Source organism: Oncorhynchus gorbuscha, linkage group LG19 (genome assembly GCF_021184085.1).
Source record: "Oncorhynchus gorbuscha isolate QuinsamMale2020 ecotype Even-year linkage group LG19, OgorEven_v1.0, whole genome shotgun sequence".
Classification (NCBI taxonomy): Eukaryota; Metazoa; Chordata; class Actinopteri; order Salmoniformes; family Salmonidae; genus Oncorhynchus; species Oncorhynchus gorbuscha.
The window spans coordinates 76,062,484-76,088,632 of record NC_060191.1 but is presented as its reverse complement, the minus strand read 5'-3'; the positions used below and the strand labels follow the sequence as shown (position 1 = coordinate 76,088,632).

General features: G+C 42.2%; 1 protein-coding gene across 1 annotated transcript in view; it reads right to left on the bottom strand.

Moving 5' to 3' along the window:
• Window positions 1–26,149, bottom strand: part of bicra (BRD4 interacting chromatin remodeling complex associated protein) — a 79,805-nt gene that overhangs the window by 6,269 nt on the left and 47,387 nt on the right. The window contains exons 9-15 of the mRNA XM_046313779.1: window positions 19,955–20,177; window positions 19,589–19,716; window positions 19,262–19,393; window positions 14,355–14,407; window positions 13,860–14,008; window positions 8,164–8,258; window positions 6,627–6,729 (exon numbers count right to left, since the gene is read on the bottom strand). Coding sequence (XP_046169735.1) covers window positions 6,627–6,729; window positions 8,164–8,258; window positions 13,860–14,008; window positions 14,355–14,407; window positions 19,262–19,393; window positions 19,589–19,716; window positions 19,955–20,177 — 883 coding nt within the window. The remainder of the gene's footprint in view (window positions 1–6,626; window positions 6,730–8,163; window positions 8,259–13,859; window positions 14,009–14,354; window positions 14,408–19,261; window positions 19,394–19,588; window positions 19,717–19,954; window positions 20,178–26,149) is intronic.

Sequence of the window (26,149 nt, the reverse complement as noted above, 5' to 3'; positions counted from 1 at the left end):
CACCTGGAATGCTTTTCCAACAGTCTTGAAGGAGTTCCCACATACGCTGAGCACTTGTTGGCTGCTTTTCCTTCACTCCGCGTTCCGATTCATCCCAAACCATCTCAATTGGGTTTAGGTCGGGTGATTGTGGAGGCCAGGTCATCTGATGCAGAACTCAATCACTCCCCTCTTGGTCAAATTGTCCTTACACAGCCTGGAGTTGTGTTGGGTCAGAGTCCTGTTGAAAAACAAATGGATAGTCCCACCAAACCAGATGGGATGGTGTATCGCTGCAGAATACTGTGGTAACCATTCTGGTTATGTGTGCCTTGAATTCTAAATAAATCACTGACAGTGCCACCAGCCAAGCAACCCCACACCATCACACCTCTTCCTCCATGCTTCACGGTGGGAACCACACATCTCAAATTTGGATTCCTCAACCAAAGGATACATGTCCACTGGTCTAATTGCTCGTGTTTCTTGGCCCAAGCAAGTCTCTTCTTCTTATTAGTGTCCTTCAATAGTGGTTTCTTTGCAGCAATTTGACCATGAAGGCCTGATTCACACAGTCTCCTCTGAACAGTTGATGTTGAGTTGTGTCAGTTACTTCAACTCTGTGAAGCATTTATTTGGGCTGCAATTTCTGAGGTGCAGTTAATTGCTGATTTCTGAGGCTGGTTACTCTAATAAACTTATCCTCGGCAGCAGAGGTAACTCTGGGTCTTCCTTTCCTGTGGCGGTCCTCATGAGAGACATACGCGCCAGTTTCATCACAGCACATGATGGTTTTTAGGACTGCAGTCGAAGAAGTTCGGATGAATGATGTGCCCAAAGTAAACTGCCTGTTACTCAGGCCCAGAAGCTAGGATATGCATGTAATTGGTAGCATTGGATAGACTGTTAAAATTGAGCAGCATTAAAAAAAACTGTTAAAATAATATCTGTGAGGGACAATCCATTCGGACATTTTTTTTTTTTTGAGGTCACAAGCCATTTCAATGATAGCCTATGGGAAAAACAAATAGGTAGGACCCAGACTGCAGTTCCTATGGCTTCCACTAGATGTCAGTCTTCAGAAAGGGTTTGCGAGTTGTTTTTTGAAAAATGAATAAGTAGTTGTAGTTTTTCCCAAGGTGTCCCTCATTAGAAAAGTAGTCTTTTTGCACACGTGAATGAGGTGCGCGCTCCTCATTATTTAACTTCCTATTGAACTATTCTCCGTCTTAAATTGTTTATTTAGATTTAGAAGAAGATGAATTTGAATCATCTTGTTCTTTTACCAGTAACGTGATTTGTTTGCATGTTGAACGAGTGGATCAATTGTGCCAAATAAACTGACATTTTTTGGATATAAAGAAGGACTTCATCGAACAAAACGACCATTCATTGTGTAGCTGGGACCCTTGGGATTGCAAACAGAGGAAGATCTTCACAGTTAAGTGGTTTATTTCATCGCTATTTGGGATTTTGTGACGCCTGTGCTGGTTTGAAAAAGTATTTTGATGTGTGGCGCTGTCCTCAGATAATCATGGTATGCTTTCGCTGTAAAGCCTTTTTGAAATCTGACAATATTTAAGACACTTGTATTTTCATGAATGTTTAATATTACGATTTTTGTATTTTGAATTTCGCGCTCTGCAATTTCACCGGATGTTGTCGTAGTGGAATGCTAGCAGGACACCGATCCCAAATGTCAATCCCTGTGTGTGTGTCAAATACATACATAGACCCCCCCCCCAATCAGAAATAATTTTGGTAAGTTATAGCCTTATTCTAAAAGGGATTAAATGAAAAGAATCCTCAGCAATCTACACACAATAATGATGAAGCAAAAACAGGTTTAGATACATTTTTGCAAATTTATTTAGAATAAAAAAACAAATATTCAAGCCCTTTACTATGAGACCGGAAATTGAGCTCAGGTGCATCCCGTTTCCACAACTTGGAGTCCACCTGTAGTAAATTCAATTGATTTGGACATGATTTGGAAAGGCACACACCTGTCTATATAAGGTCCCACAGTTGGCAGTGCATGTCAGAGCAAAAACCAAGCCATGAGGTCAAAGGAATTGTCCGTAGAGCTCCAAGACCTGATTGTGTCAAGGCACAGATCTGGGGAAGGGTACCAAAACATTTCTGCAGCATTGAAGGTCCCCAAGAACACAGTGACCTCCATCATTCTGAAATGGAAGAAGTTTGGAACCACCAAGACTCTTCCTAGAGCTGGCCGCCCGGCCAAACTGAGCAATCGGGGGAGAAGGGTCTTGGTCAGGGAGGTGACCAAGAACCTGATGGTCACTCTGACAGAGCTCTGGAGTTACTCTTCCAGAAGAACAACCATCTCTGCAGAACTCCACCAATCAGGCCTTTATGGTAGAGTGGCCAGACGGAAGCCACTCCTCAGTAAAAGGCACATGACAGCCAACTTGGAGTTTGCCAAAAGGCACCTAAAGGACTCTCAGACCATGAGAAACAAGATTCTCTGGTCTGATGAAACCAAGATTGAACTCTTTGGCCTGAATGTCAAGTGTCACATCTGGAGGAAACCTGGCACCATCCCTACGGTGAAGCATGGTGGGGGCAGCATCATGTTGTGGGGATGTTTTTCAATGGCCAGGACTGGGAGACTAGTCAGGATCGAGGGGAAAGATGAACGGAAGAACTACCCATCCTGGATCCGGGAGAATTGTCATCAACTACACTAATTAGCATAGCGCAACGGTCAAAAAATATTACTAGAAAATATTAATATTCATGAAATCACAAGTGAAATATAATGAAAACACAGCTTAGCCTTTTGTTAATCACCCTGTCGTCTCAGATTTTGAAATTATGCTTTACAGCCAAAGCAAGACAAGCGTTTGTGTAAGTTTATCGATAGCCTAGCATAGCATTATGTCCAGCTAGCAGCAGGAAGCTTGGTCACGAAAATCAGAAAAGCAATCAAATTTACCGTTTTCCTTTGATGATCTTCGGATGTTTTCACTGACGAGACTCCCAGTTAGACAGCAAATGTTCCTTTTGTTCCATAAAGATAATTTTTATACCCAAAATTCCTCCGTTTGCTTCTCACATTATGTTCAGAAATCCACCAGAAATAGAGGTCACGACAACGGCGAAAAAATGTCAAATTATATTCATAATATCGACAGAAACATGGCAAACATTTTTTATAATCAATCCTCAAGGTGTTTTTCAAATATCTATTCGATAATATATCATTCGGGACAACTGGCTTTTCAGTAGGAGCGAGTGGAAAAATGACTACCTGTCTTTTACGCAAGAATCACTCTGAGAGCCCTCAGCTGGCCACTTAATGACAATGCCCCTGTGCACAAAGCGAGGTTCATACAGAAATAAATGGTTTGTCGAGATTGGTGTGGAAGAACTTGACTGGCCTGCACAGAGCCCTGACCTCAACCCCATCGAACACATTTGGGATGAATTGGAACGCAGACTGCAAGCCAGGCATAATCGGCCAACATCAGTGCCCGACCTCACAAATGCTCTTGTTGCTGAATGGAAGTAAGTCCCCTGCATTAATATGCCAAAATATAGTGTAAAGCCATCCCAGAATGGAATAGGCTGTTATAGCAGCAGAGGGAACCAACTCCATTTTACTGCCAATGATTTATGAACAAGATGTTCGACAAGCAAATGTCCACATACTTATGGACACACAGTGTATATCCATCCATTCATATCTATATCTACATATCTATATCTACATATCTATATCTACATATCTATATCTACATATCTATATCTACATATCTATATCTACATATCTATATCTACCTATATCCATTCATCCATCTACATCTATCTATATCTACATATCCACACAGTGTATATCCATCCATTCATATCTACATCTACATATCTACATCTACATATCTATATCTACATATCCACACAGTGTATATATATCCATCCATTCATATCATATCTATATCTACATATCTATATCTACATATCTATATCTACATATAGATAGGACACACAGTGTATATCCATCCATTCATATCTATATCTACATATCTATATCTACATATCCACGCAGTGTATATCCATCCATTCATATCTATATCTACATATCTATATCTACATATCTATATCTACATATCTATATCTACATATCTACATATAGATAGGACACACAGTGTATATCATCCATCCATTCATATCTATATCTACATATCTATATCTATATCTACATATCCATCCATTCATTCTATATATCTATATCTACATATCTATATCTACATATCTATATCTACATATCTATATCTACATATCTATATCTACATATCCATCCATTCATATCTATATCTACTATATCTACATATCCATGCAGTGTATATCCATCCATTCCTATATACATATCATTCATATCTATATACATATCCACCCATTCATATCTATATCTACATATCTATATCTACATATCTATATCTACATATCTATATCTATCTACATATCCACGCAGTGTAAATCCATCCATTCATATCTATATCTACATATCATATCTATATCTACATATCTATATCTACATATCCACGCAGTGTAAATCCATCCATTCATATCTATATCTACATATCTATATCTACATATCCATCCATTCATATCTATATCTACATATCTATATCTACATATCCACCCATTCATATCTACATATCTACATATCTACATACATATATAGATAGGACACGCAGTGTATATCCATCCATCCATCCATATCTATATCTACATATCATTCATATCTACATATCCACGCAGTGTATATCCATCCATATCTATATCTACATATCTATATCTACATATCTACATGTCTATATCTACATGTCTATATCTACATGTCTATATCTACATGTCTATATCTACATGTCTATATCTACATGTCTATATCTACATATCTATATCTACATATAGATAGGACACGCAGTGTAAATCCATCCATTCATATCTATATCTATATCTATATCTAGATATCCACGCAGTGTATATCCATCCCATTCTATATCTATCTATATCTACATATCTACATATATATCTACATATCCACGCAGTGTAATCCATCCATTCATATCTATATCATATCTATATCTACATATCTATATCTACATATCCACGCAGTGTATATCCATCCATTCATATCTCATCTATATATCTAAATCCATCCATCATATATCTACATATCTATATCTACATATCTACGCAGTGTAAATCCATCCATTCATATCTACATATCTATATCTACATATCTACATATAGATAGGACACGCAGTGTAATCCATCCCATCCATCCATATCTACATCTACATATCTATATCTACATATCCACGCAGTGTAAATCCATCCAAATCTACCATCCATTCATATCTACATATCTATATCTACATATCTACATATAGATAGGACACGCAGTGTAAATCCATCCATCCATATCTACATCTACATATCTATATCTACATATCCACGCAGTGTAAATCCATCCATTCATATCTACATATCTATATCTACATATCTATATCTACATATCTACATATAGATAGGACACGCAGTGTAAATCCATCCAGTCATATCTACATATCTATATCTACATATCAACAGTGTAAATCCATCCATTCATATCTACATATCTACATCTACATATCTACATATAGATATACCTGTATATATATATCCATATATCTATCTATATATATCTCTATCTATATATCTACATATCTATATCTACATCTACATATACAGTCATTTAGGTCAACATTGGATCGTTCAGAGATCCTCACTGAACTATATCTACTGGAGAGTATATCCATCCATTCATATCTATATCTACATATCTATATCTACATATCCACGCAGTGTAAATCCACCCATTTATCTGCACTGAAAGTAAAGGGGCTGAATAATTTTGCACACCCAATTTTTCAGTTTTTGATTTGTTAAAAAAGTTTGAAATATCCAATAAATGTCGTTCCACTTCATGATTGTGTCCCACTTGTTGATTCTTCACAAAAAAATATAGTTTTATATCTTTATGTTTGAAGCCTGAAATGTGGCAAAAGGTCGCAAAGTTCAAGGGGGCCGAATACTTTCGCAAGGCACTGTACATTTCTACATATCTATATATCTACATATCTACATATATTTATATCTATATATCTACATATCTCAGAACTGAAAAAAGCATGTGCGAGCAAGGAGGCCTACAAACCTGACTCAGTTACACCAGCTCTGTCAGGAGGAATGGGCCAGAATTCACCCAACTTATTGTGGGAAGCTTGTGGAAGGCTACCCAAAACGTTTGACCCAAGTTAAACAATTTAAAGGCAATGCTACCAAATACTAATTGAGTGTATGTAAACTTCTGACCCATTGGGAATGTGATGAAAGAAATAAAAGCTGAAATAAATCCTTCTCTCTACTATTATTCTGACATTTCACATTCTTAAAATAAAGTGGTGACCCTAACTGACCTAAAACAGGGAATTTTTACTCGGATTAAATGTCAGGACTTGCATTTAAACTCTTTCACATTTGGCTAAAGTGTATGTAAACTTCTGACTTCAACTGCGCACGCGCACACGCACACACACCCACACACACACACACACATACACACTGTATAGTATTACCAGGTCTGTCCCTGGCGAGGATGCGGTCCTGTCCAAGAGAGATCTTCTCCTCCTGAATAAACATCCTGTCCATCATTACCATCTCAGCTGACGGGCCAAGGCGCTGTGAAACACACAACAGAAACACAGCCAATCAATCAATCAGCCAATCAACCAACCAATCAATCAGCCAATCAAGCAATCAACCAATCAATCAACCAGCCAATCAATCAACCAGCCAATCAATCAACCAGCCAATCAGCCAATCAATCAATCAATCAATAAGCCAATCAATCAACCAGCCAATCAATCAATCAACTAGCCAATCAGCCAATCAATCAGCCAATCAATCAACCAGACAATCAATCAACTAGCCAATCAATCAGCCAATCAATCAATCAACCAGCCAATCAATCAATCAACCAATCAATCAACCAGCCAATCAATCAACCAGCCAATCAATCAACTAGCCAATCCAATCAGCCAATCAATCAATCAATCAGCCAATCAATCAACCAGCCAATCAATCAATCAACCAGCCAATCAATCAATCAATAAGCCAATCAATCAATCAACCAGCCAATCAATCAATCAGCCAATCAATCAATCAACTAGCCAATCAATCAATCAATCAGCCAATCAATCAATCAATCAGCCAATCAATCAATCAATCAGCCAATCAATCAACTAGCCAATCAATCAGCCAATCAATCAACCAGCCAATCAATCAATCAATCAACCAGCCAATCAATCAATCAATGCGCCACAGCACATCAGTTAGTGGAGGAAGAGAAAGAACACACTGAACAGTGGAGGGCTGATCAAGTAAGGTTAATAAGACAGACTTACTGTTGATAATACAAGGAGGAGGAGAAGGACAAGAACCGTTGAGATCAACTGTGAGTAAAAAAAGTAGTTAATAAGGTAACAATATGAATTACTTACTGTTGATAATAACCTAAAATAATATGAATTACTTACTGTTGATAATAACCTAAAATAATATGAATTACTGTTGATAACATAAAATAATATGAATTACTTGATAATAAGGATAAAATAATATGAATTACTTACTGTTGATAATAAGGTAAAATAATAGTAATTACTTACTGTTGATAATAAGGTAAAATAATAGTAATTACTTACTGTTGATAATAAGGTAAAATAATAGTAATTACTTACTGTTGATAATAAGGTAAAATAATAGTAATTACTTACTGTTGATAATAAGGTAAAATAATAGTAATTACTTACTGTTGATAATAAGGTAAAATAATATGAATTACTTACTGTTGATAATAAGGTAAAATAATAGTAATTACTTACTGTTGATAATAAGGTAAAATAATAGTAATTACTTACTGTTGATAATAAGGTAAAATAATAGTGAATTACTTACTGTTGATAATAAGGTAAAATAATAGTAATTACTTACTGTTGATAATAAGGTAAAATAATAGTAATTACTTACTGTTGATAATAAGGTAAAATAATAGTAATTACTTACTGTTGATAATAAGGTAATATAATATGTTATATAATATGAATAACTTACCGTTGACTCTTCAAAAAGCAGGTGTCTGTATTTATCCAGCATGGCCTGCGTTCTCTTCAGGAGCTGGCTGGAAACACTCTCAAACTCATCATCCACTGAGAGGGGGGGGGGTGGGGGGCAGAGAGGGAGAGAATGGAACATGGGTAATCATACACATTAGGGCTTGGAGTTTCTGGTCAGGTCATGTGGTCACTCCCGAATATACACATTAGGGCTTGGAGTTTCTGGTCTGGTCATGTGGTCACTCCCGACCATACACATTAGGGCTTGGAGTTTCTGGTCTGGTCATGTGGGCACTCCCGAAAATACACATTAGTGCTTGTAGTTCCTGGTCAGGTGGGCTAGGCTACGCTTACCGCCCCTCCACTCTAACCACTAGGCTACCTGCCTCCTCTACACTTTAATCACTAGGCTACCTGCCACCTCTACACTCTAACCACTAGGCTACCTAACCAGGGTGGCTACTTTGAAGAATCTCAATTATATAAAATATATTTTGATATGTTTAAAAAACAATTGGTTACTACATGATTCCATATGTGTTATTTCATAGTTTTGATTTCTTCACTATTATTCTACAATGTGGAGTAGGTGTGTCCACACATCTCACTGTTTACTGTGTGTAAATGTATGTCTACTGCAACTTGACAAGAGAGCATGAGAAAATGAGTTTTGATCAGTTAACTTTTGACTGTGTGTGTGTGTGTGTGTGTGTGTGTGTGTGTGTGTGTGTGTGTGTGTGTGTGTGTGTGTGTGTGTGTGTGTGTGTGTGTGTGTGTGTGTGTGTGTGTGTGTGTGTGTGTGTGTGTGTGTGTGTGTAAATATTTATTTATTTATTTTTGTAAATATTTGTTGCTCGGTGGTGTTGCTCGTCGTCTGTTCCTTTGCCAAAATTCATTCTCCGTCTTATTTTTTCTGTTTTCACCACTTTATTTCATATATATTCATTACATATATTTCATATTTATATATCAACAATAAAACCTTCTCATGCTCTTGTCTCGTTGCAGCAGACGTATAAGTGAGCAATATGTTTGGGACATCGAATCACATGACAAATTAGCAATACATATAGAATCACTAATAATGTGTATGGTCGGGAGTGACCACCTGACCAGGAACTACAAGCCCTAATGTGTATGGTCGGGAGTGACCACCTGACCAGGAACTACAAGCCCTAATGTGTATGGTCGGGAGTGACCACCTGACCAGGAACTACAAGCACTAATGTGTATGGTCGGGAGTGACCACCTGACCAGAAACTCCAAGCCCTAATGTGTATGGTCGGGAGTGACCACATGACCAGGAACTACAAGCACTAATGTGTAATAGTGGAATTTGAGTTTGCCTTCAAAATAAAAGTATGTCATCGCCAGTGATGCAAATTAATACAAATAGTAGAATTACGCCATACTTTCATTTGAAGGCTATTCCTTATTGTGGCTAGCTTCACATAGATGGGTCCGACCACCATTAATCAAATGAAAGCTGTCGTATAAATTAGGGATATTTTAGACGATAACACCTAGCTATATTAGCTAGCTAACTATAGCTACTGAAACAGATTATGTTGTGCTATATCACACATCAAATAGTGTTATTTGAAGTGTATATTTTTTGACAAAGAACAACCAAATGGCGTTCCATAGAAGTCCTGGTTGAGAATTAAACGACTGAACACTGAAATGGCACAGCAAGTTAAGTGAAAGAAATAGGTTGATGATGATGTTTTACTGGTAATGGGGACATATGTAAATACCAACAAAATAACTTGTTGGTCTGTGTGTGTGTGTGTGTGTGTGTGTGTGTGTGTGTGTGTGTGTGTGTGTGTGTGTGTGTGTGTGTGTGTGTGTGTGTGTGTGTGTGTGTGTGTGTGTGTGTGTAACCTTTATTTAACTAGGCAAGTCAGTTAATGGCAGCCCGGACGATGCTGGGCCAATTGTGCGCCACCCTATGGGACTCCCAATCACGTCCGGATGTGATACAGCCCGGATTCGAACCATTGACTGTAGGGACACCTCTAGCACTGAGATGCAGTGCCTTAGACCTCTGCATCCATGTGTGTGTGTGTTAACTATTAAACTGTACTGGAATGCTTAAAAGGCCGCTAAAATGTTAAATATCGGTTATCGGTATTGTGTTTTTTTTGTAAAGAAAAATAAATCGGATATCGGCCAAAAATATCATATTGGTGCATCACTAATAGAAACCTGTTTTTGCTTTGTAATTATGGGGTTATGGTGATGTCATTATGGGGTATGGTGATGTCATTATGGGGTATGGTGATGTCATTATGGGGTATGGTGATGTCATTATGGGGTATGGTGATGTCATTATGGGGTATGGTGATGTCATTATGGGGTATGGTGATGTCATTATGGGGTATGGTGATGTCATTATGGGGTATGGTGATGTCATTATGGGGTATGGTGATGTCATTATGGGTCATTATGGGGTATGGTGATGTCATTATGGGGTATGGTGATGTCATTATGGGGTATGGTGATGTCATTATGGGGTATGGTGATGTCATTATGGGGTATGGTGATGTCATTATGGGGTATGGTGATGTCATTATGGGGTATGGTGATGTCATTATGGGGTATGGTGATGTCATTATGGGGTATGGTGATGTCATTATGGGGTATGGTGATGTCATTATGGGGTATGGTGATGTCATTATGGGGTATGGTGATGTCATTATGGGGTATGGTGATGTCATTATGGGGTATGGTGATGTCATTATGGGGTATGGTGATGTCATTATGGGGTATTGTGATGTCATTATGGGGTATTGTGTGTAGATTGTTGAGAGAAAAAAATACTGAATCCATTTTAAAATAAGGCTGTAACGTAACAAAATGTCAAGGGGTCTGAATACCTTCCGAAGGCACGGAGGGACATATTATTTGTTGTTATGGCTCTGTACTCCAGCATTTTGGGAATTAGACAATGACTATGAGGTTAAAGTTCAGGACTGTCAGCTTTAATTTGAGGGTATTTTCATCCAGATCGGGTGAATCGTTCAGAAATCAAAGCACTTTTGGTACACAGTCCTCCCATTTTAGGGGACCCAAAGTATTGTGACAAATTCACTTAAATGTGTATTAAAGTAGTTCAAAGTGTAGTATTTGGTCCCATACTCACAGCACACAATGATTACACGAAGCTTATGACTTTACAAACTTGTTGGATGCATTTGCTGTTTGTTTTGATTGTGTTTCAGATTATTTTGTGCCCAATAGAAATGAATGGAACATGTTTCTAAACACTTCTACATTAATGTGGTTGCTACCCTGATTACGGATAGTCCTGAACAAATGGGGAATAATGAATCAAAAAAGTTAGACGCACAAATATCATGCCTCCAAGACATGCTAACCTCTCACCATTAGAATAACAGGGGAGGTTAGCATGTCTTGGGGGTATGATATAAAATGCTAACCTCCCCTGTTATTCTAATGGTGAGAGGTTAGCATGTCACCATTACAATAACAGGAGGTTAGCATTTTATATCTTACCCCCCCAAGACATGCTAACTTCTCACCATTACAATAACAGGGTAGGTTAGCATTTTTATATCATACCCCCAATGCTAACCTCTCACCATTACAATAACAGGGGAGGTTAGCATTTTATATCATACCCCCAAGACATGCTAACCTCTCACCATTACAATAACAGGGGAGGTTAGCATTTTATATCATACCCCCAAGACATGCTAACCTCTCACCATTACAATAACAGGGCAAGTTAGCATTTTATATCATACCCCCAATGCTAACCTCTCACCATTACAATAACAGGGCAAGTTAGCATTTTATATCATACCCCCAATGCTAACCTCTCACCATTACAATAACAGGGGAGGTTAGCATTATATATCATACCCCCAAGACATGCTAACCTCTCACCATTACAATAACAGGGGAGGTTAGCATTTTATATCATACCCCCAATACATGCTAACCTCTCACCATTACAATAACAGGGGAGGTTAGCATTATATGGGGGCTATGATATTTGTGCGTCTATCTTCCTCACTCAGTAGTCATTGCGTGCTATGAATATGGGAACAAATACTAAACTTTGAACTACTTTAAAACACATTTAAGTGAATTTGTCCCAATACTTTGGGTCCTCTAAAACAGGGGGACTGTGTACGAAAAGTGCTGTAATTTCTAAACGGTTCACCCGATATGGATGAAAACACCCTCAAATTAAAGCTGACAGTCTGACCTTTAACCTCAACAGTCATTGTATCATTTTAAATCCAAAGTGCTGGAGTACAGACCCCCCCAAAATAATATGTCACTGTCCCAATACGTTTAAGTGGGGGTGGGGGGTCTTGTTCTTCTATCCTCATGGGGACCTGAAATCACAAAGTCCCCACAAGGATAGTAAAACAAGGAAACTTCTCCCACATCCCCTCAAGGACAAAGGCTATTTTAAATTTTGGGGTCAGGTTTAGGGTTGTGGTCAGGGTTAGGGGTTAGGTTTAGGGTTATGTGCATGGTTACGGGTTATGGTTACAAAAAGGGTTAGGGTTAGATTCACAATTAGGGTTAAGTTTAGGGGTTAGGTTTAGTGATAGGGTTAGGGGTTCTGTACAGGGTTAGGGGTTTGGTTTAGGGATTAGGTTCAGGGTTAGGCATTAGGGAAAAACGGGATTTGAAATGGAAATACATTTTAGGTCCCCACGAGGATAGAAAAACAAGTGTGTGTACCTCTGTGGTAGTCGTGTGGTGGGGTGGCGGTGCCCTGGTAGAGGTGGTAAGGCACCAGGCGGGTCAGGGTGTGTGTACCTCTGTGGTAGTCGTGTGGTGGCAGTGCCCTGGTAGAGGTGGTAAGGCACCAGGCGGGTCAGGGTGTGTGTACCTCTGTGGTAGTCGTGTGGTAGCAGTGCCCTGGTAGAGGTGATAAGGCACCAGGCGGGTCAGGGTGTGTGTTCCTCTGTGGTAGTCGTGTGGTGGCAGTGCCCTGGTAGAGGTGATAAGGCACCAGGCGGGTCAGGGTGTGTGTACCTCTGTGGTAGTTGTGTGGTGGGGTGGCAGTGCCCTGGTAGAGGTGATAAGGCACCAGGCGGGTCAGGGTGTGTGTACCTCTGTGGTAGTCGTGTGGTGGCAGTGCCCTGGTAGAGGTGGTAAGGCACCAGGCGGGTCAGGGTGTGTGTACCTCTGTGGTAGTCGTGTGGTGGCAGTGCCCTGGTAGAGGTGGTAAGGCACCAGGCGGGTCAGGGTGTGTGTTCCTCTGTGGTAGTCGTGTGGTGGCAGTGCCCTGGTAGAGGTGATCAGGCACCAGGCGGGTCAGGGTGTGTGTACCTCTGTGGTAGTTGTGTGGTGGGGTGGCAGTGCCCTGGTAGAGGTGATAAGGCACCAGGCGGGTCAGGGTGTGTGTACCTCTGTGGTAGTCGTGTGGTGGCAGTGCCCTGGTAGAGGTGGTAAGGCACCAGGCGGGTCAGGGTGTGTGTACCTCTGTGGTAGTCGTGTGGTGGCAGTGCCCTGGTAGAGGTGATAAGGCACCAGGCGGGTCAGGGTGTGTGTACCTCTGTGGTAGTTGTGTGGTGGCAGTGCCCTGGTAGAGGTGATAAGGCACCAGGCGGGTCAGGGTGTGTGTACCTCTGTGGTAGTTGTGTGGTGCGGTGGCAGTGCCCTGGTAGAGGTGATAAGGCACCAGGCGGGTCAGGGTGTGTGTACCTCTGTGGTAGTCGTGTGGTGCGGTGGCGGTGCCCTGGTAGAGGTGGTAAGGCACCAGGCGGGTCAGGGTGTCTTCAAAACACTGGAAGGAAGAGCTGTAGTCTGGGTGGAGGACTGAACCCTGCTGCTTCCTCAGCTGCTCCAACATCCTGCACACACACACACACACACAGGTCACAAGGCTGGATTGGCATGGTAACCCTGTAAAACAACACCTATCATGCTACTATGTAAAACCAGGACCACGATACAGAATGACGATACAGGACCACGATACAGGACCACGATACAGAATGATGATACAGGACCACGATACAGAATGACGGTACAGGACCACGATACAGAATGACGGTACAGGACCACGATACAGAATGACGATACAGGACCATGATACAGAATGACGGTACAGGACCACGATACAGAATGACGATACAGGACCACGATACAGAATGACGATACAGGACCATGATACAGAATGATGATGTAATAGCATACCTGGCTTCCTTGCTGGGTTCAGCAATACTGAAAGGCATCTTCATAGTAGCAGTCTGTCGGGTGAACAAGACACAGCATCCATGACATCACAGCATCCATGACATCACAGCAACACAGCATCCACGACATCACAGCATCCATGACATCACAGCATCCACGACATCACAGCATCCACGACATCACAGCATCCACGACATCACAGCATCCACGACATCACAGCATCCACGACATCACAGCATCCACGACATCACAGCATCCACGACATCACAGCATCCACGACATCACAGCATCCACGACATCACAGCATTAGAACACAGACCCATCTATATGGTCTGGTTCACATAGAAGGGAGTAACACCCCCCCCCTCCCTCTACCATCAGTCCTATTAGCCAACGTGCAAAATCATTGGATAACAAAACGGATGAGGTCCAATCAACACTATCCTACCCAGGGGACATTTAAAAACGGTAATATCTTATGTTGTTTCTCAGAGTCGTGGCTGAACGACGACATGTAAAACATACAGCTGGCTGGGCTTTCCGGGCGTCGCTGAGATAGAACAGCTGCCTTCACTAAGATAAGGGGGGAGTGGTCTGTGTCTATTTGTCAATAACAGCTGGCTGGGCTTTCGGGGCGTCGCCAAGATAGAACAGCTGCCTTCACTAAGATAACGGGGGAGTGGTCTGTGTCTATTTGTCAATAACAGCTGGCTGGGCTTTCGGGGCGTCGCCAAGATAGAACAGCTGCCTTCACTAAGATAACGGGGGAGTGGTCTGTGTCTATTTGTCAATAACAGCTGGCTGGGCTTTCGGGGCGTCGCTGAGATAGAACAGCTGCCTTCGCTAAGATAAGGAGGTAGTGGTCTGTGTCTATTTGTCAATAACAGCTGGTGCACAAAATCTAATATTAAGGAAGTCTCAAGGTTTTTCTTGCCTGAGGTAAGAGTATCTCGTGACAAGCTGTAGACCACACAATTTACCAGAGATGCATACAAAGCTCTCCCTCGCCCTCCATTTGGTAAATCTGACCACAACTCTATCCTCCTGATTCCTGCGAACAAGAAAAAACTAAAGCAAGAAGTACCAGTGACTCACTCAATAAGGAAGTGGTCATATGACGCAGATGCTAGGCTACAGGACTGTTTTGTTAGCACAGACTGGAATATGTTCCTGTGATTTTTCAGATGACATTGAGGAGTACACCACATCAGTCACTGGCTTCATCAATAAGTGCATTGAGGATGTCGTCCCCACAGTGACTGTACGTACATACCCCAACCAGAAGCCATGGATTACAGGCAACATCCGCACTGAGCTGAAGGATAGAGCTACCGTTTCTACCGCACGGCAAGCGGTACCAGAGCGCCAAGTCTAGGTCCAAAAGTCTCCTTATCTTGTTGAGGATAGGGGGCAGTATTTTCACTTTGGATGAATTGCGTGCCCATAGTGAACTGCATCCTACTCTGTCCTAGATTTCTAATATATTATTACTATTGGATAGAAATCACTCTGAAGTTTCTAAAACTGTTTTGAATTATGTCTGTGAGTATAACAGAACTCACAGGGCAGGCAATCTTCCAAACAGGAAGTGAAATTCTGAATGCGGAGTCTAATTTTAAGTCAGCACCTCTTCACTTCCAAATAAGATATGGATCTGGTAGCACTTCCTACGCCTTCCACTAGATGTCCTCATTCAGTAGAACGTGGAATGGAGCCTCTGGTGTGAACTTTGACCGAATGGGAGGGGAATGAGTCATTGTCTTAGCAGAATGCAATTTCCCTGTTGCGCATTTTTGTCTGTTGATGTCACCATAGTTCCATTTGGCTGCAGATGAAAACGAATGCTCCGGTTGAAACGTTGTTGGATATATATGATAATAACATCCTGAAGATTGATTCTCTACTTAATTTGACCAGTTTATTCGACCTGGAATATAACTTCTTGAAGTTTTCGTCCGAGTTCGCCTGGACCAGCACCAGCTTTTGGGCACGTGACCTGAAAGTGCTAGCAAATGCAGCTACTTGGACACTAGTATGGGACATTATGGAACAAAACAACGATTTATTGTGGAACTAGGACTCCTTGCACTACATTCTGATGAAAGATCATCAAAGGGAATATTTGTGATGTAATTTCGTATTTCTGTTGACTACAACATGGCAGAGAAATATATTTACGTCTTAGCGCCGCCTCAGAATATTGAATGGTGGGCTTTTTTCGCAACGTTTTTAAAAATCTGACGCAGCGGTTGCATTAAGAACCAGTGTATCTTTAATTATATGTAGAACATGTATCTTTAGTCAAAGTTTATGATGAGTATTTCTGTTATCTGGCGTAGCTTTCTATAATTCCTCTGGATATTTTGGAGGCAGTTCTGAACATGGCGTCAATGTAAAACGAGATTTGTGGATATAAATATGCATATTATCGAACAAAACATAAATGTATTGTGTAACATGATGTCATATGAGTGTCATCTGATGAAGATTATCAAAGGTTAGTGATTCATTTTATCTCTAATTCTGCTTTTGTGATTATATTTGGCTGGGAAAAATGTTTTTTAAATTTTATTTGGTGGTGTCTAACAAATTTATGTTGTGTTTTCGCTGTAAAACATTTTAAAATCGGACATGATGGGTAGATTAACAAGATGTTTATCTTTCATTTGCTGTATTGGACTTGTTAATGTGTGAAAGTTAAATATTTCTCAATAATATTTTTGAATTCCCTGCGCCACCTTTTCAGCTGAATGGGGGGGGGGTCCCCTGAATATAGCCTCCACATTGACTCTGTACCGGTACCCCCTGTATATAGCCTCCATATGGACTCTGTACCGGTACCCCCTGTATATAGCCTCCACATTGACTCTGAACCAGTACCCCCTGTATATAGCCTCCACATTGACTCTGAACCAGTACCCCCTGTATATAGTCTCCACATTTACTCTGAACCAGTACCCCCTGTATATAGCCTCCATATGGACTCTGTACCGGTACCCCCTGTATATAGCCTCCACATTGACTCTGTACCGTAATACCTTGTATATAGTCTCCACATTAACTCTGTACCGGTACCCCCTGTATATAGCCTCCACATTGACTCTGTAACGTAATACCCTGTATATAGCCTCCACATTGACTCTGTACCGGTACCCCCTGTATATAGCCTCCATATGGACTCTGTACCGGTACCCCCTGTATATAGCCTCCACATTGACTCTGTACCGTAACACCCTGTATATAGCCTCCACATTGACTCTGTACCGTAACACCCTGTATATAGCCTCCACATTGACTCTGTACCGTAACACCCTGTATATAGCCTCCACATTGACTCTGTACCGGTACCCCCTGTATATAGCCTCCACATTGACTCTGTACCAGTATCCCCTGTATATAGTCTCCACATTCTGTAGCTCAGTTGGTAGAGCATGGAGCTTGTAACGCCAGGGTAGTGGGTTCGATCCCCGGGACCTCCCATACGTAGAATGTATGCACACATGACTGTAAGTCGCTTTGGATAAAAGCGTCTGCTAAATGGCATATATTATTATTATTATTACATTGACTCTGAACCAGTACCCCCTGTATATAGTTTCCACATTGACTCTGTACTGGTACCCCCTGTATATAGCCTCCACATTGACTCTGTACCAGTACCCCCTGTATATAGTCTCCACATTGACTCTGTACCAGTACCCCCTGTATATAGTCTCCACATTGACTCTGTACCAGTACCCCCTGTATATAGTCTCCACATTGACTCTGAACCAGTACCCCCTGTATATAGCCTCCACATTGACTCTGTACCAGTATCCCCTGTATATAGTCTCCACATTGACTCTGAACCAGTACCCCCTGTATATAGCCTCCACATTGACTCTGAACCAGTACCCCCTGTATATAGCCTCCACATTGACTCTGTACCGGTACACCCTGTATATAGCCTCCACATTGACTCTGTACTGGTACCCCCTGTATATAGTCTCCACATTGACTCTGAACCAGTACCCCCTGTATATAGCCTCGCTATTGTTATTTTATTGTTTCTCTTTATTTATTTGTTATGTAAAAAATAAACATTTTTTTTATTTGAATTATTTCAGTTTAAGTAAATACTTAACACCCCCCTTTTCTTAAAACGGCATTGTTGGTTAAGGGTTTGTAAGTCAGTATTTCACTGTAAGGTATTTGGCGAATAGCATTACATACAACAGTGGTTCGTAATCCGCGTCCCGGAAACCCAAAGGGCTGTTCTCTGTTGTTTTCCCCCTAGCAGTACACTCCGTATACCACTAATCACCACCATGCCATCGGTCAGGTTTTAAATCAGAGGTGGTACTGCTCGGGCAAGAGAGAGGAAAAGAGAGAGGAAAAGAGAGAGAGAGAGAGAGAGAGAGAGAGAGAGAAAAAAAGAGACAGAAAAAGAGAGAGAGAGAGAGAGAGAAAAAGAGAGAGAGAGAAAAAGAGAGAGAAAAAGAGAGAGAGAGAAAAAGAGAGAGAAAAGAGAAAAGAAAAGAGAGAGAGAGAGAGAGAGAGAGAGAGAGAGAGAGAGAGAGAGAGAGAGAGAGAGAAGAGAGAGAGAGAAGAGAGAGAGAGAAAAAAGAGACAGAAAAAGAGAGAGAGAGAGAGAGAGAGAAAAGAGAGAGAGAGAGAGAGAGAGAAAAAGAGAGAAAAAGAGAGAGAAAAAGAGAGAGAGAGAAAAAGAGAGAGAAAAAGAGAGAGAAAAAGAGAGAGAGAGAAAAAGAAGAGAAAAAGAGAGAGAGAGAAAAAGAGAAGAGAGAGAGAGAGAGAGAGAGAGAGAGAGAGAGAGAGAGAGGGAAAAGGAGAGACCCTTTGGGTCCCAGAACCAGGATTAAGAACATGAAAAAATGGAACCCAGTAGGATCGGTTGAGGGTCTCCTCACCTGTGTTTGTAACGAGACCAGACCAGGGGTGTGCTGCTGTGTTGACGTCATCTGACCCAGACCTGACCCGATCACCTGAATCATCCCCAGGCTCCTCACCCCCATCTGACCGATCAGTCCTTCAGTCTTTGACTGGGGGGGCAGTAGAAACAAAATAATCATGTTGTTTTCTTACATATTTATCTTATTTCACCTTTCATCCAGTTATGTCAGTTAAGACCAAATTGTTATTTATGTCAATGGGATGGACAATAAAGCTTTCCTTTTCAATCACTCCTTCTATCAAATGGTTGAAAGGAGCACTGAGCGTCAGTAGGTACAACCCACCTGCACAGACTGGTGTAGTGACTGTTGACCGGGCGGATGGTTAAAACTAGCTGGAGCCACGCCCCCTTGGTTCACCTCAACTCCGCCTTGACCCTGCACTCCTGAGAACACCTGCACGTCATTGGATGCTGAAAGAGAGAGAGAGGAGTCAAACATTTCACTGTAGTTGTGTGTTTTTTTTAATGAAGAGATCACTGCCAACCAAACTGAAGAAGTGAAGAGATTCAGCAACACTTGGAGGACAATGGATTCCAATAAAATAAAATAAAAAGTTTATTTATTGCTAAAAGTAGAAGCAAAGCATTTTGGGATTTTGGTCTTCATCAGGGTTGTTGTTTTTGGCAGCTGTGAATGTTTCTTTCTGACCTGTGGCAGGAGTCTTGACCAGCACAGACTGCTGTGAGCTGAACTGGGCCTGTTGTGGGATCAGAAGAGCAGGCACATCTTGCTGTGAGCTGGACTGGGCCTGTTGTGGGATCAGAAGAGCAGGCACATCTTGCTGTGAGCTGAACTGGGCTTGTTGTTGGGGTGGAGTTTGGGGTTGGCTGTGCTGCTGTTGTTTGGCCTGTAATATAATGCTCTGTTGGACCTGAGAGTGAATAATGGACAGATGGAACAGAAATTAGTTTAGTTTAGTTTATTTTTACAGGGACAGTGCACATTAATCAACGTTTCAGTAAAAGTGCCGGTTTTAGCCAGCCGGCTAATTTTCAACCGCAGTCCCTGGGCAGGTTATTAAAAACAATTACAATATAGACAATAGCACCATAGAACAAGCAAGACATAGCAACATAGGACAAGCAAGACATAGCATACAGACAGGGCAACATAGAACAAAAAGCAGCAAAACAAAATTCATAAAAGCAACAAAGTGTTTCCACACCTCACAAGCTACAGACAACAGACAACATGGAAAGCGGCAACACACAGCTAGGGACCATGTTCACAAATCTGATTGACCTTTAGCCAGGTCTTCAAGCATTTTGTGAAAGTGTGATATGTGGTGCAGTTATGTGTGTCTGATGGCAGTGTATTCCAGACATGGGAAGCTCTCACAGAGAATGCAGATTTACTAAAGGTGCTTTTCCTTAGGGGAACTATACAGTCACCTCTCATGGCAGACCTTGTGGATCTGCTGCCATATGTCTGGGTTTTCTGTTTAACAAAAATATTGAGTGGAGGGGGAGCCAGGCCATTAAGGATCTTGAATACAAGACATGCGTCGGTGTATTGCACAAGATTTTCCCAACTCAAGAGCTCATGCTTTCTAAGGATGTGACAATGATGATGGCTATTGGGCTTCCTATCAAGCACTTTGAGAGCCTGTTTGTAGACAGACTGAATAGGTTTTAATGTTGTACAGCAAGCTTGGGCCCAACTAGTCAAGCAGTATGTTAAGTGGGGGAGTATCATAGAATTGAAGTACAGTTTTGCTACCTCTGTAGTCAAACAATTTCGTATAAATCGGAAATTAGCTCAGTTGAATTTGGTTATTTGAATTACCTTTTTCACATGCTTTTTAAAAGAGAGGTTGGAATCAAGTATGATGCCAAGGTACTTAAAATCGGATACCACCTGGAGCTTCTCCCCTGACACATAGACATCTGGCTCAGTAGCATCTGTTGCCCTCTTTGTGAAGAACATGCAAACAGTTTTTTTCACATTGAGATGCAAATTAGTAGAAATACTTTGATTCTGACGTATATAATGATCGAAAAGATGGTTTTGCTGGACTAAGACACCACTCACATATCACGCAAAAAAACATGCAAATAGAAGACAGGTTTTGTCGTGCCCTCTTCACAACTATTCCCCCCCTCAGGAGACTGGCATGGGTCCTCAGACCCTCAAAAGGGTTCTACAGCTGCACCATCGAGAGTCTCCTGACTGGTTGCATCACTGCCTGATATGGCAACTGCTCGGCCTCCAACCGCAAGTCACTACAGAGGGTAGTGCGTACGGCCCAGTACATCACTGAGGACAAGCTGCCTGCCATCTAGGACCTCTACACCAGGCAGGTTTCAGAAGGAGGCCCTAAAAATTGTCAAAGACTCCAGCCACCCAATTCATAGATTGTTCTCTATGCTATCGCACGGCAAGCGGTACCGGAGAGCCAAGTCTTTATTTGGAGTGGATTTCACCTTTATTTAACCAGGTAGACCAGATCACCTTTATTTAACCAGGTAGACCAGATCACCTTTATTTAACCAGGTAGACCAGATCACCTTTATTTAACCAGGTAGACCAGATCACCTTTATTTAACCAGGTAGACCAGATCACCTTTATTTAACCAGGTAGGCCAGATCACCTTTATTTAACCAGGTAGGCCAGATCACCTTTATTTAACCAGGTAGGCCAGATCACCTTTATTTAACCAGGTAGGCCAGATCACCTTTATTTAACCAGGTAGGCCAGATCACCTTTATTTAACCAGGTAGACCAGATCACCTTTATTTAACCAGGTAGACCAGATCACCTTTATTTAACCAGGTAGGCCAGATCACCTTTATTTAACCAGGTAGACCAGATCACCTTTATTTAACCAGGTAGACCAGATCACCTTTATTTAACCAGGTAGGCCAGATCACCTTTATTTAACCAGGTAGGCCAGATCACCTTTATTTAACCAGGTAGGCCAGATCACCTTTATTTAACCAGGTAGGCCAGATCACCTTTATTTAACCAGGTAGGCCAGATCACCTTTATTTAACCAGGTAGACCAGATCACCTTTATTTAACCAGGTAGGCCAGATCACCTTTATTTAACCAGGTAGGCCAGATCACCTTTATTTAACCAGGTAGGCCAGATCACCTTTATTTAACCAGGTAGGCCAGATCACCTTTATTTAACCAGGTAGACCAGATCACCTTTATTTAACCAGGTAGACCAGATCACCTTTATTTAACCAGGTAGACCAGATCACCTTTGTTTAACCAGGTTGGCCAGTTGAGAACAAGTTCTCATTTACAAACTGTGACATGGCCAAGATAAAGCAAAGCAGTTTAACCAGGTAGACCAGATCACCTGGAATAAACCAGGTACAGTCAGATCACCTTTGTTTAACCAGTCTAGGCCAGAGGCTTCTAAACAAGTTCTCATTTACAAACATCTAATCAAATGGCCAAGATAAAGCCCCTCCCCAGTTTTTACAAACTGCATCAAAACTTTAAAAACTCTACCACATGGAATAAACAAGCGTACCCCCAGTCAATAACATTGACTCTAGAGAAAGTCTAGCCTCCAAGAGGCTTCTAAACAGCTCTCCCGGTACCCCCTGGATATAGCCTCCACATTGACTCTCAACTCCTGAACATCTAATCAAATGGCTACCCAGACTATTAGCCCCTCCCCTCTCTTTTACACCGCTGCATCATAGTCACTTTAATAACTCTACCTACATGTACATCCTACCTGAACTAACCGGTACCCCCTGTATATAGCCTCCACATTGACTCTGCACCGGTACCCCCTGGATATAGCCTCCACATTGACTCTGCACCGGTACCCCCTGGATATAGCCTCCACATTGACTCTGCACCGGTACCCCCTGGATATAGCCTCCACATTGACTCTGGTACCCCTGTATATAGCCTCCACATTGACTCTGTACCGTAATACCCTGTATATAGCCTCCACGTTGACTCTGTACCGGTACCCCCTGTATATAGCCTCCACATTGACTCTATACCGTAATACCCTGTATATAGCCTCCACGTTGACTCTGTACCGTAATACCCTGTATATAGCCTCCACGTTGACTCTGTACTGGTACCCCCTGTATATAGCCTCCACATTGACTCTGTACCGTAATACCCTGTATATAGCCTCCACATTGACTCTGTACCGTAATACCCTGTATATAGCCTCCACATTGACTCTGTACTGGTACCCCCTGTATATAGCCTCCACATTGACTCTGCACCGGTACCCCCTGTATATAGCCTCCACATTGACTCTGTACTGTAATAACCTGTATATAGTCTCCACATTGACTCTGTACCGTAATACCCTGTATATAGCCTCCACATTGACTCTGTACTGGTACCCCCTGTATATAGCCTCCACATTGACTCTGTACCGTAATAACCTGTATATAGTCTCCACATTGACTCTGTACCGTAATACCCTGTATATAGCCTCCACATTGACTCTGTACCGTAACACCTTGTGTATATAGCCTCCACGTAGACTCTGTACCGGTACCCCCTGTATATAGCCTCCACGTTGACTCTGTACCGCAATACCCTGTATATAGCCTCCACATTGACTCTGTACCGTAATACCCTGTATATAGCCTCCACGTTGACTCTGTACCGGTACCCCCTGAATATAGCCTCCACATTGACTCTGTACCGGTACCCCCTGTATATAGCCTCCACATTGACTCTGTACCGTAATACCCTGTATATAGCCTCCACATTGACTCTGCACCGGTACCCCCTGGATATAGCCTCCACATTGACTCTACACCGGTACCCCCTGGATATAGCCTCCACATGGACTCTGCACCGGTACCCCCTGGATATAGCCTCCACATTGACTCTGCACCGGTACCCCCTGGATATAGCCTCCACATTGTACTGGTACCCCCTGTATATAGCCTCCACATTGACTCTGTACCTTAACACCCTGTATATAGCCTCCATATTGACTCTACCGTAATACCCTGTATATAGCCTCCACATTGACTCTGTACCGGTACCCCCTGTATATAGCCTCCACATTGTACTGGTACCCCCCGTATATAGCCTCCACATTGACTCTGTACCGGTACCCCCTGAATATAGCCTCCACATTGTACTGGTACCCCCTGTATATAGCCTCCACATTGACTCTGTACCGGTACCCCCTGTATATAGCTTCCACATCGACTCTGTACCGGTACCCCCTGAATATAGCCTCCACATTGACTCTGTACCGGTACCCCCTGGATATAGCCTCCACATTGACTCTGCACCGGTACCCCCTGGATATAGCCTCCACATTGACTCTGTACCGGTACCCCCTGAATATAGCCTCCACATTGTACTGGTACCCCCTGAATATAGCCTCCACATTGACTCTGTACCGGTACCCCCTGGATATAGCCTCCACATTGACTCTGCACCGGTACCCCCTGGATATAGCCTCCACATTGACTCTGTACCGGTACCCCCTGGATATAGCCTCCACATTGACTCTGTACTGGTACCCCCTGTATATAGCCTCCACATTGTACTGGTACCCCCTGTATATAGCCTCCACATTGACTCTGTACCTTAACACCCTGTATATAGCCTCCACATAGACTCTGTACCGTAATACCCTGTATATAGCCTCCACATTGACTCTGTACCTTAACACCCTGTATATAGCCTCCACATTGACTCTACCGTAATACCCTGTATGTAGCCTCCACATTGACTCTGTACCAGTACCCCCTGTATATAGCCTCCACATTGACTCTGTACCGGTACCCCCTGTATATAGTCTCCACATTGACTCTGCACCGGTACCCCCTGGATATAGCCTCCACATTGACTCTGTACCGGTACCCCCTGTATATAGTCTCCACATTGTACTGGTACCCCCCGTATATAGCCTCCACATTGACTCTGTACCGGTACCCCCTGAATATAGCCTCCACATTGTACTGGTACCCCCTGTATATAGCCTCCACATTGACTCTGTACCGGTACCCCCTGTATATAGCTTCCACATTGACTCTGTACCGGTACCCCCTGAATATAGCCTCCACATTGACTCTGTACCGGTACCCCCTGTATATAGCCTCCACATTGACTCTGTACCGTAATACCCTGTATATAGCCTCCACATTGACTCTGTACCGGTACCCCCTGTATATAGCCTCCACATTGTACTGGTACCCCCTGTATATAGTCTCCACATTGTACTGGTACCCCCTGTATATAGCCTCCACATTGACTCTGTACCGGTACCCCCTGTATATAGCCTCCACATTGTACTGGTACTCCCTGTATATAGCCTCCACATTGACTCTGTACTGGTACCCCCTGTATATAGCCTCCACATTGACTCTGTACTGGTACCCCCTGTATATAGCCTCCACATTGTACTGGTACCCCTGTATATAGCCTCCACATTGACTCTGTACCGGTACCCCCTGTATATAGCTTCCACATTGACTCTGTACTGGTACCCCCTGTATATAGCCTCCACATTGACTCTGTACTGGTACCCCCTGTATATAGCCTCCACATTGTACTGGTACCCCCTGTATATAGCCTCCACATTGTACTGGTACCCCCTGAATATAGCCTCCACATTGACTCTGTACTGGTACCCCCTGTATATAGCCTCCACATTGACTCTGTACCGGTACCCCCTGTATATAGTCTCCACATTGACTCTGTACCGGTACCCCCTGTATATAGCTGCCACATTGACTCTGTACTGGTACCCCCTGTATATAGCCTCCACAATTGACTCTGTACTGGTACCCCCTGTATATAGCCTCCACATTGACTCTGTACCGGTACCCCCTGTATATAGTCTCCACATTGACTCTGTACCGGTACCCCCTGTATATAGCTGCCAC